Below are 12,746 nucleotides of genomic sequence, written 5' to 3'. Positions count from 1 at the left end.
AGTTATGTGTGTGTGTTTGTATTGTTAAGCAAACAGTTTCTCTTCCACAGACTTTTGTTGTTGAGGCTTGTGTCATTTCAAATGGTTGTGTAACGGCATGCACTGTAACTACAGATACTACTACTACCTTCATCATATATACTTTTTTAATGATTGTTGTGCTTAAAAAATACTTACACAAAAATGTGTGGTTCCAGTAGTGCTTTGTGTGTGTGTGTGTGTGTGTGTGTTTGTGTGTGTGTGTGTGTGTGTGTGTGTGTGTGTGTGTGTGTGTGTGTGTGTGTGTGTGTGTGTGTGTGTGTGTGTGTGTGTGTGTGTGTGTGTGTGTGTGTGTGTGTGTGTGTGTGTGTGTGTGTGTGTGTGTGTGTGTGTGTGTGTGTGTGTGTGTGTGTGTGTGTGTGTGTGTGTGTGTGTGTGTGTGTGTGTGTGTGTGTGTGTGTGTGTGTGTGTGTGTGTGTGTGTGAGCCACCGGGTCTCTGCAGATACTCTCTTAATAGATCACCATCACTGTTGTAGTGTCCTAAAGTGCTGCAAAAAGACACCAATCCACAGCAGTGTTTCTGCTGAAGTAAATGCACTGTCATCCAAAGGGCTGACTGAGGGAGAGGACAGACAGGCATAGAGACAGGCAGACAGACAGGCAGCCAAGCAGAGGGGTAACATACTTGCAGACAGACAAACAGATGGCAGGCAAATGGGTAGATGGGCAGAAAGGCAAAGAGTCAAGCAGTCAGACAGACAGAAAGACAGATGGCAAGCTTGCAGGCAGACAGACGGACACAATGACTAATGGGATGCAGCCAGTCAGACGGATTTGGAAGCTGGAAGACGGACGGACAAAAAGTCCACCAAACGTCCCGTCTTTTTTACTCAGACCAAATTATTCACTTCAATAATATTTGATATGTTTGTACAAATGGATGTGTTTTTCAGTGCTTTAGTACTGACTGATGAAACCGTTGAATGTACAGCCAGTTGGCAATCAATTGCCAACCATTTTGATAATAGATTTTCATTTATTTAAAAAGCAAGCATAAGCTGGCTCCAGATACTGTGAGAATGTTTATAATATTCAGTTTTAGTATCCTTGTAGATGACATTTATTTTCGGTTTTGTACTAGTGCAATATTTGTTCATTTATTCTTGCCTTTTTTAGACTGTATGCTTATGCCAAGATCTTCCAAAACCAAACAGCTATTCCTTTTTTGACACTTTATTTGTAATTTCCATCTGCACCCTTTATACATGACATTTCAATGGCTGCACTAATAAAGCTGCAGTAAAAATGCACCTTGCAAATGTAGTAATGTTTTGCAGAAAACATACATATGGTCGTAACATTGAAGATTATCTTTATAACTATTAAACTATTCCAAAATCCTAACTTTTTAGTGTGAGTGCAAACATACACAAGGAATTAAGGGAGACACCTCGTTTTTCTTATGTCGTGTCAATATTGCTAACCACTGTGTTGTTTACCCTTCTTAGCAGCTTAAATTAACATTGTTTTTAATCCGTTGATTGCATTTTCGGTTTATTTAGATTGTCAGTGGCTAATACAAGCGATTCAAGAGTCGAATCAAGGTCAAACAACAACAAGTCGAATGAGGCTTAGCTTGCCCCATAAAAAAATACCGTTCTTAGAGTGAAATCAGATGTTTAGATTAGACTATATGCCATTTCATCACATCACTGTTGACTTGTAATACTCTGAGAGGTTTCCAGGTGCTGGTTCTCTCAGTTTGACTGGCTTCACTCTCACCTGCCCAAATGAGCAAGACCAAAAGGAAGAAATGCTCAGGAGTGTGAATAAGCTGCTATAAACATGCTGTGAGTGGGAGCACACCTTGAATCAGTTTATCAAGTATACACCATTAGTCTTCAAGCAGAAATAGCTGCTTTCAACCCGACTTTTTCCCCCAAAATCCAAATATTGGATGAAGCTTACCCTACTTTAAACCTGTGATCTCGTGAAATAGCTGACTGCTGATTTCTTTCCCACCTGCACTTTGGTAATACGGTTGTTTTTATTTAGGACTGTTCTTTTGCACATTTTAGAAGAACTGTCCCCTTTAAACGCTCAGTCAGACTCTGTGCTCTCGGCAGTGTCATAGTCAGCCAATTAATTAGCTCCCCAGGCGCCCTGGCCTTCCCAGCATGCATTAGTCAACCTTCTCCCTGTTTGTCTTATAGTAAATGTTTTGGTCTGACACTAAAATATGCACAGGAAGTGTGGCTTACACCAGCTGATGGAATTCAAATGAGAGCTAGAGGTGGCTGTCTAAAAGCTAAAATGTTTAGTGTGAGCAGAGTTTCAATTTCAGGTTTTAGATGTATTTGTTACTTTTCTTCAGTGTTGTGGCATATACAGTTGAATGTACAGGATTGCTGCCTATATGCAATGATTGATGAAGTGGAATTTGATTGTCTTTTTTTATGTTGGAGGAAATACTATCAGTTTTTTAACCATAATTGATTCAAAGTACCTCACCTAAGGTCTGATTTGCACTGACTGGGCTTGATTGACATCTCCAATTACTCTGTTTACCCTGTTAATATTTTCGTTGTTACAATGAGTTTTGTGAAATGTCTCAACTAGACTATAAGATTACATTTAATAAACAATTTCCTGATGACGTCCTTCAGCTTCAGCAGAGTGATGATAACCTTTGGATCAAGCCAAATCCTGCTTGTTCTGTTATAGCCACACTTTTGACCATTTCCTCTGTGTTGTTTGTACATGTTAGTCTGTGTGCGTGTGTACTGTGCACACTGTGTATTGTTTGGCTGCCATTCGTTGCCCCCTGGCTAATGTGAGCAATGCAAGAAAAAGAGGCCACAACCCAGTCACATAGCTCTTAATGTAGTGTAGCTTAGCCACAGGGCAGCAGACAGCATGCCAACTGTTACAGTGTGTGTGTGTTTTATTTGTGTTTGCCGATGTATGTTTATACAAATGTTATGCCATCCGTCTATTCAGCCACCACAGTCAAGTTAAGCTGGACAATTTGTCCAAATGGTGCCTGTTAGCATGTGTTAAGCCTCTTAAGCCTCTTATACCTCATTCACACCAACAGTGTTTCAGGGCCGGTTCGGAGCTGGAGCTTGAAAAGCACCGGGTTTTCCTGTTCACACCGCAGCGGAGCAGCCTCTTAGCTCCGGAATCCGGTTCGTATCAAGCACCAAAAAATGGTCCGGCTAGAGCAAAAGCACCACATACGTCACGCTTACGTCGAGGTGGGGGCAGGGGCGGGACCAACTCCTGAACAACAACAAAAAGCCCGCGTTTTATCCAGTTTGTACACAACGATGGTGAAACTTAACAAGCAGCAGTGGTCCACTGAAGAGACCAGATACCTACTGGGAATCTGGTCTTCCGAAGAGGTACAGAGGAAGCTGGAGCACAATCGGCCATTGTTGTTGTTGTCGATGTCAGCTGTGAGGGGTTTCCGCGCAGTTTGGCTTTATGAAGCAGGCAAGCAAACGGTTACGTCATGACGCAAATGATGACGCAATGACGCAGCACCAGTCGGACTCTGGGCTGTGTGAAAAGAGCAGGAGCTAAACCGAAGAACGGGTTCTGAACCTGAAAAGCTCTAGCACGGAGCTTGAACCGGAGTTGCGTTGGTGTTATTGAGGTAAAACACACCCAGCCGATTATCGGCGGCGAATCGATAGATGTCGGGGCGTCGAAGAGCATTGTGTCGCCCTACTCAGATTGGTGTGTAAAAATAAATCTGCCAAATAAATCACTCTGATTGGCTGTTCAGCTAGCGAATCAGTGCATGAGAAGCGAAACGGAAGTGAGGGACCCAAACAAACTATTAAGAAGGCAAATCTGAGATTTCATTTAACTCCAGCTCTCGACACAGGTTCGGGAAAGCCCATGAGCTTCTCGCTGTAGAGTGAAAATGGAACGCACACGCTATTTGTTGTTTGTTGCTTGGCCGTCGGCTGAAGTATTTGCGGTGTATTCCAGTGCGACACATGGCCAAGACGCAGGAGAAGTTCCGTCGGGACGTGTTCTTTGGTGTCAGTTTGGTGTGTAGAGGCTTTTACACACCCTTGACAACAATTCAACACATGACCTTAGACAAACTTGGATTCAGGGTGAAACATTTACTTTTTCTTGTCAATTGGCCTTATGGCTAGTGAATGTTCAGTTTTTACCAGCCTCTCAATACATTACATGTATGGATCTCATTTTATATCCTGCTTGCAGTAAAAGTCCAACCTATTTAATTAGCATAGTAGCAAGGAAACCTTTTTTCCCCCCATATTGCTTAATAGTTCATATATTCACATGAATAGCTTATTATTTAAATTAATGAGCTCATTAGCAGAGTAAGTCTGGTTTAATATAGCGAGGCGATTCAAGCAGGATGTAAGGAGCTTAAGGTTTAAGGCGTGTCTTGTTTTTAGTACTTAGTGCATTTCTCTGCTTGTTGTGGTTTTAAACTGTACATTTGTGCGTTAAAATGTTATTTCATTTTTGTAGACATGAGCAAAGCTTTTCTGTTTTCCTCTGTGAGCTGTTTGCCATCTTTCTCCGTTTATCCGTCTTAGCATATTTCTTACTGTCTGGATTTTATCCAATCTTTCTGTCTCCCTTCATCTTTTGGGTCATCACTCTTATTTTTGTCTTGAATGATCCTTTTTTTCTCAGTCCGCTATTGATCTCTGAATTTTTTTTTCTTGTTGCCTTTTTCCAAACTACATTACATCCTTAATTTAACCAGGGGATCTTTTTGTTTTATTTATTCGTCAAAAATGTTCAGACAAACCAAAACCACATTTGTTGTATTTATTTATTTTTGTTTGATAGTGCTTTCTCCCTCTTATAGCATGGTTTCATTGATTCTGACAGCTGTTTGCCTCCAGCTATTCTCCTGCTTCAACTCTGACAAAGTGCAGCTTCAGTTTGGGATCATGATGCAACACTACAAGTAGTATGACACGGCAGTTTAACAATGCTGCACTGCTATCAATTGCACTATCAATTATTCTTCCTTATATTTTTCTATTTGAATCAATACATTTTTCTCATTTGGTCCAACCAACTTTCCCCAAAACAAAGTTTACTATAATTGCAGAAACAGCATATATACTCACATAGAGATAGTCTTAATCAGTATTTCTCTTTGAAGCCATTTTTGCTTAACATATTAAGTTGAATAGGTATTTCATTTTCTAACAGTTTGCAGTATAATTCAGCAGAATAACATACTATTGTAAAATGTTATATAAGATCTGTACAAATATAATATTTGGAGTTAAAACCTGAGAACCTGAATTTGTGTGTTGCTAAAATGTTCCTGTTTGTCCCCTTGTGTATGCTTTTATTGTATTTATTCAACTTGCAGTATAAACCGCCCTGGCCTCCAGGATATGTTGCATTCCTGGGTTTAAACAAGTTAGATCCATCCAACTCATCCAGTTTTAATGTACCAAACATAAGACTCATCCCAGGATTTCTGTCTTTTAAAAAAAAAACGTTTTCTTGTATTGCATGTTTTTTTAAAGAGGGCAACTGTAGAACCTTGGTTCTAATGGTTAAAGGTGGTAGCCATGTCTGAGGACAGACAACTACACATCCATTCATTTGGGACCTCCTGTACTATATATAATTGTTCTCCCTATGAGATAGATCTTTCTGAATGTAGACAGTAGATATCACTCACTGTAGAGGATTGATGTAGAATCGACCTACCTGACACTGAGCCTTTTAAACAACACATGTTGAAGAAGTAGTTTGAAGTAGATTTGCTATTTCGGTCCACAGACTTGGCAAGTAGCGAAGTCAAAAGTCAAATAAAAAACAAAGATCGATTAAAAAAAAAAAGAAAAAAAAGATGTGATTTGAAGAATATGAATTCTGGCTCTGGAGATAGAAGCACGGAATTCCTGTACCATCTGTTAAAGCTGTTTGGCAAGAAAGCAGACCGACTGTCGCAAACTGTTTCTCTCGCTCAGTCTTCTTTTTGTCTTTTTTTGTGTTCAGAAAGTAACCCAGTGCAGAACTGGCGTTTGGTTCACTGCACTGATTGAGATGAAGTTGTACATTTGAGAGTCTTTCCCGCTTCCCTTTTTTCTCCTTCATCCACTCCATCTCTCTAGAGAACAAGAAATATCTCAATCTACAGTCTGGGCTCTGCTCTGGTTCACTGGACTGATTGAGACAGGGTACTCTGTACTGCATCAGAAAGAGAGAGAGAGAGAGAGAGAGAGAGACTTGGGAACTGAGGATGAGAGGAAGAGTGAAAGAAAAAGTAGGATATCAGGTGGTCAGAAAGAGTGAGGGAGAACATTGAACTTAAAGACTTTTCTTGGCAGTTGCAGAGCTGTGAGTCCGACTCTTCCCTTAGGTGATCCTACTCCAAAAATGAAGGGTGGGGATTTTAAGCAGATACACTGACATTTCCAATTACCATCAGTTCTTTCACTTTAACGGGCCAGTGGTTCTCCATTTTTACATGAACATTCAGAAATGCCGGGCTGCCACCAGGACAAGAGGTTAAAGAGACTGTCCTGTCAGCTTACAATCAAAGGTTCAGCTGCCATGACAGCTATGTGACAGAGACACTGAATCTGGTCACTAAAGATACCAGCAGACAGAAAAGGCCTGAAATAGACGTGTTGCAATTATCAGTTAGTGGGCATTAATATAAAAAAGTCAATAAATGATATGAAAACACATTTATTGGTAACCATTTTACAATGACACAGTCTGTGGCTAGTTTACTTAACAACTTAAGCACCAACAATTTTGTCACAGTAGTTGGTGGTCCTCAAATCTGGTCAAAACGGCAAGAAAAAGTGCAACACAGAGAGAAAATCTTCAGATTTAAGTCCAATTTTCCCTTTGGAGTATGCATACAATCCAGCAAGTGTTCGGCCTATGCTTGGAGCTTGTGTTCAATAAAACTCTTTTCAAAAAATGGAACCAAAACCGCTACAGACATGGTACAAAAATCGAAATTATTCTCCAACAGCTGCTGTAACAAAAGGAACAACAAAAAAAACATGATCATAGGGAGAATCAAAAGGCCCGTCTCCACACAACAGGGAATGTTTCTCTGGATTTTCGCACTTTACCAATCAACGGTTGGTTAGCGTTGTCAGCAAACCAAATGAAAACCAAATGTCAGCTGCTAGCCACAAACCCATTGATATGTCAGTGTGAAAACGTTCCCTCTCTTTGGAGACGTGGGTGTGGTTGACTTAATGTATTTTTTCTTCCAAACTAAAGTGACAACCATCTGTTAAATACAAAACCTGCTATGAAATATATGGCATAAAACAGTGTCTTCAGTGCCTTAATAATAAATATAATGCACATTTTCAAGCAGCAGCAGCCTACTTAGGAACTTGATGAACAGGGAAAGGTGAATAATGCACTTCAGGTAATAGTTTTGTCCCAAAGTGGCATTTTAAATAAACATGCCAGCCTGAAAAAAACTCAATTATTTAAAATTCTATCACATTTAAAAGCACTTCCACCAAAGTTATTGCGATTTTTATACAATAGTATTTGATATCAGATCGGAGTGCATATTTGAAAAGCTCTGTTTTGTGTGTTGGTGTTTTGCAAAGTAAATAACTATGTCGAGGTTTATGGAATTCCACCATCATTAATGTTATACACCTGCATTTTTCTTACTGTGAAATGTTTTCCTACTGTGAAATGTCAGAAAGGCCTATTGCGCTTGACTGACTGTTGATCTCTAAAATCTTCTGGGAGCCAGCACTACGACACATTTCCCACCCTCGAGCTCTAGTATGTGTAGCCTATTTGATGGAGTTTCTCTGGGAATTCAACTGAGCTTTCTGCATTTATGGGTAATAGAGAGAGCAAGAAAAGAGACAAGTTTCACCCTTGGAGCTACGTTAGGACTTGCATAGCAAAAATTGCTCATACTGTAGCTCCTTCTTGACTTCTTGACTCAAAAACTAAAACAATTGAGTTTATAACATTTTGGAAGCATTAAAAAGGCCTGCAGATAACAGAAGCTGCTTATAATCCTGAACTGATTTCTCAATTTTTAAATCTTATACGAGTTTCTTAATAGTAATGCAACAAATCAAAGCATTCACATTGATCGATCGAACCTGGCTTAATTTGACTAATCACAACACATAACCCTCCACAGCTGTAGCCATACATATCAAATATGTGGGTAAACACATCTTTGTCTTTCGTTTGTTTGGTTAATCAGAAACAAGAACCAATAACATTTCTAGTTCTCATGCCCTTTAATACTTCTTGTTTTGTAAGGCTGTGGTCCTTTCCGCCACGTAATACCCTGTTCTTGTAAATGCTTCTAATAACATTTTAAAGCAATCCATTTAGAAGTCCGGTGTAACAAATAGATCCTTTTTTATAGCACATTTTTTCTTACTGTTCACATTTTCCTTTGGGTGGTCAGGGGAAAAACTTGACTGGGCTGAAGAAAAAAAAAAACTCTGGTACCCTGAGTGTGGTTTAAGTGGGTCGCCTCAGAGTTTAACAGGCGAGGGGAAACCCTGAGATAAATCCAAGCGTGCAGACTTGAAGTCAGACAGACGTAGTATAGTGGAGGAAGTCAATGATGTACTTAACTCTCCTCAAAGGCAGGAAGACGAGGGTGAGCAAGACAGATGGGGGGGAGGGGGGGGGAAAAGGTGAAAAGATGGATAGAGAGAGAAGCGAGAGGGAGGCTTTGGAAGTCAATAATGTGCTTAACCTTACTCTGCAGACTCCTTGTGTCCCTGTTATTGTAAGGAAGGGAAGATAGGATGGGGGGGACGTAAAGGAGAAAGTGGAAACGAGTAAGATGGAAGGACTTGGGAATGGAAATAGTCAGAGGCAGCAGAGAAGCGCTGTGTTTTTCTGTCAGCATAAATGTCAGAGTAGTTAAGTGTGTGCAGGGCAGGCGGGGGGGCCGGGATACAGGAAGAGCCCCGTATAAGAGGGAATAGCCCAGTTTTATAGCCACATAAATCTCTGTTCCCCACACTGGAGGTTGTAACCCACCTCCTCCTCTTTTGGCCTTCCTTCCTCGGTGTAACGGTTCGCTAAAACCTCCTTTTGACTGCTTGACTCTGTCTGCCGCTCTCTTTTGCTTCATTTCTCTCTCTTTCAGACTCTATTGACCCATGCCCTCCTTTTCCCCTCTAAGTGCCACTTTATATATTCTTCCATTGACCCTCATGCAACCAGGGCAAGCCTATAAAAACATTTCTTGAGGCTGTTTTTTTTTTTGCCTCATTGATATATTTTCCCTTTTTCCCACTTAAAACCTTTGTCTAAGTCTGAATATTTTTTAAACCAAGAGACTTTTTTAGTACATCTCTGCAAAACAGATCATTTTAAGTGGTGCTTTTTTAAATCAATCAATAAATCAATGTTACGAGTGTGGAAAACACCACTAGTCATAACATGTGAATTGAATTCTAATGGCATTCTCTTTGCAAAAATCCACTTTTTCACGTCTTTTATACATACTGTAAATATCTGTCCCCTCTGTGTTAAGGGATTCGGAAAGTTTCATGAAAAAAAGATCCTCTCTTTTTGTTCTCCTCCACAGATATTAAAACCTGTCAGTCTTTGTATATATATCTGAGACCTATACGCCTGTACCTGTACCTATACCTATACGCCTGTTGAATGTAGTGTTGATGTTTTTGTAACAACTTCTGCTTTGTTGTAAAAAAGTTATGTTTACATTCAGTGTTACTCACCAAAACACATTGTGTGTATCCTTGAGATCCAACCAACTTGTTGTTGAATGCATTTAGTATCCTGCCATGCCTTCTGCTAATGGCACACCTCGTTCCAGAGATACAAGAAAGCACATTGTTATTGCAGATCAAATGTTGAAATATTCTGTCATTGTAGTTTGTGGATGAACTGTAGTTGAAAAGTTAATTCTGTAGTCATCTGGCTGAATTCAATGTGTTTGTTAAATAGAGATGTTCTTATCACAATATGAAGGTGGCTTTTGAATTTCCTTATTCATAGAGACACAGAAAACAAGGTTCTTGTCTTCTGCTGCAACACTTCAAAGGGTGTCCTGTTAGAGCTGGACAAGTATTTTTTCCTTTGTAACATAATGAAGAAAGAAGTACCTACAGTATGCACAAATGGGGACTTTAATAATAATAATAATAATAATAATAATAATACATGGGACTTTTATAGCGCTTTTCATGAAACTCAAAGACGCTTTGACAGAGAATTTAAGAAAACACAAAAAAAATAAAGAAAAAAAAAATACCAGTATACCAGTTATACTCAGACCAATAGCTTCTAGTGAATACTGCAGGAGGGATTTACAGACAACATATACAAGGACTCCCACTGTATGTGCAGGAACAGAACAACTGTATCACTGTGACGAGGGTCCGAGGCGCTCATGTGTAAATGCAGATCAAGTCAGTTTACTCTGGCAGGCTGCCGGCTGGAGGCTCTGACAGATTGGTGCCATCAGCGCATTATTTCATTAACACTTGTGTTTTCATGGTGAACATCTTCTCACTCGTAATTTTTCTCTCTCTCTCTCTCTGTCCCTCTCTGTCTTGCCTCCCCCCCTCATCCCTCCCTCTCTGCCACCCTGACAGATGGAGAGCGAAAAGAAGAGGAGGAAATACTCCACGAGCAGCAACGACTCAGACACCACCGACAGTAAGTTGAAGAGAGAGAATCAGGGAAGAGGAGGTGTGTGTGTGTGTGTGTGTGTGTGTGTGTGTGTGTGTGTGTGTGTGTGTGTGTGTGTGTGTGTGTGTGTGTGTGTGTGTGTGTGTGTGTGTGTGTGTGTGTGTGTGTGTGTGTGTGTGTGTGTGTGTGTGTGTGTGTGTGTGTGTGTGTGTGTGTGTGTGTGTGTGTGTGTGTGTGTGTGTGTGTGTGTGTGTGTGTGTGTGTGTGTGTGTGTGTGTGTGTGTGTGTGTGTGTGTGTGTGTGTGTGTGTGTGTGTAAAAAAGTGAGTGCCTGTGCTGCTGTTGTGCAGTCAGATGCTTTGTTTAAGTCAACTCCCTCAGGGTATTTCTAGTATTCAATCCCCATATCCATTTTTTATTTCCGACCGTTTTCTACTCATTAACACTTTTTCCTTTTTAAAACATGTCTCCAATATGACTATGAATATGTATGCCAAGCAGCTTTTATGCAAGACCAAGAACAACGGCTGCTTTTAAGAGAAAATAAATCTCTTAGGTTTTGAAAAGCCTTTGCCCTTGCAGGTGTAAAGACTGTGCAGGAGAGCCACAAGAAAGAAAGAAGTGGTAAAAGAAAAATGAAGTAACCTTTATTCTATAGAAATCACATCAGACAAAGAGTGATAGGCACTTAAGAACGCCACTGAATCAGTTATTTAATATAAAGAAACAGAAACATACGCCTACATATGAGTAAGAGTAGATTCTTAGACAGTAGAACTAAGCAATAATCCTGAATTATATCTCTTTATTTGTAAAGGCAAATGATAAAGAGGAAAGAAATTATGATTTGTGTTTGTTAAACTTGATTTCCTCAGTAAAAACATCAGCTGCTTTTTCTCTTCAACTGGTCCTCTGGTGGTGTTGCACAGAGTGAATGAAATGTTTCATATCATGCCATTTTATTTTTCGAGTTTGATAACCTCAGTCAAATCCTAAAGCTGATTTGCGCCTCATTGCCTCTAAAAGCTGACTGCTTGATGGCTGCAGCTTTAGTAAATGACGCAGCTTTTACATTAAGAAATTGAATAAAACCTGCATCTCACATCTGGGAAAATGTGGCCTTTTCTACACTGAAAAATATACATTAGATTTAGGATTTGACACAGACTCAACACAACCCCTGAGACAGACTTTGTGTATCGAAAGGCATTGATGTTTAAACGTCTTTATATACATTGTACGAGACAGACAGTCGGCCATGAGAGAGAGATACAGTGCTGCACGGTGACGGGAACATCTGGCCAGTCCAACATATTACAACTCTGGCAGCTTCTGCTGGAAAATCATTTTGATTGTAAACAGCCTTTGAACAGCGGGACAGTTCTACTCAAGCACACTTGGCTCTCACAGCTGTCAGAACAACAGGAACATTTTGGCATTAAAGACGGCCAGCGAAAATGAATATTGAATGTCATTCTTTTTGGCTATTAGCAGATCAAGATGAGTAATTCTTGGCATTTTGAAGTGTGCATTTTAAGATAACAGGTAAAAATAGTCGTTTGGCTAACATCTGACACTGTCATATCAGCCAAACAATCTGTTGAATCAAGAGAGGATCTTATTTTCACTTTTTTGTTGTCCTAAAAGCTTTTCTAAACTGATTATTTTACTTCTTCTCCTAGGCTAACTTAGTTTATCCAGGGTAACATAACAAACCAAAATAAAGTGGCTTAATCTGACTTTTAAAACCTTTTTAATTAGATTTTTGGATTAACTATGAGTGTTTGTTCTATTGATGCACTCTTCTAGAGTCTCCCTCAGCTAGACGTATGGATTGACATATAGACAGACAAGGTGTTCTCAGTTTGCTTTTGGCACATTTTTCTGTATTTCAGAATATAACAATTTCAACATTTATGTACATATTTTTTCTCTTTTTGGAGAATTGCAAAAAGCAAATGTCCCATTACAATTTAAAAGGAAATTCAAAAAATTAAACAATTTATCTGTCAGAAACAGTCCAGGTAATTGCTTATGGAAGTTAAAAACATTCTTAACCCTCCTGTTGTCTTCGGGTCAAATCTGACCGATTTACTACTTTTTTTTTTAAC

The 12,746-nt window shown here is 39.7% G+C and overlaps 1 protein-coding gene across 1 annotated transcript in view; it reads left to right on the top strand.

The window, feature by feature from the left end:
• jade2 (jade family PHD finger 2) overlaps nucleotides 1-12,746 on the top strand; it is a 168,819-nt gene that overhangs the window by 8,489 nt on the left and 147,584 nt on the right. Inside the window, 1 exon segment of the mRNA XM_079649880.1 lies at nucleotides 10,600-10,663. Coding sequence (XP_079506006.1) covers nucleotides 10,600-10,663 — 64 coding nt within the window.

The sequence above is a fragment of the Notothenia rossii genome, assembly GCF_949606895.1.
Source record: "Notothenia rossii genome assembly, chromosome: 9".
Lineage (NCBI taxonomy): Eukaryota > Metazoa > Chordata > Actinopteri > Perciformes > Nototheniidae > Notothenia > Notothenia rossii.
The sequence above is the reverse complement of the archived record's forward strand: the minus strand, read 5'-3'. Positions and strand labels throughout refer to the sequence as shown.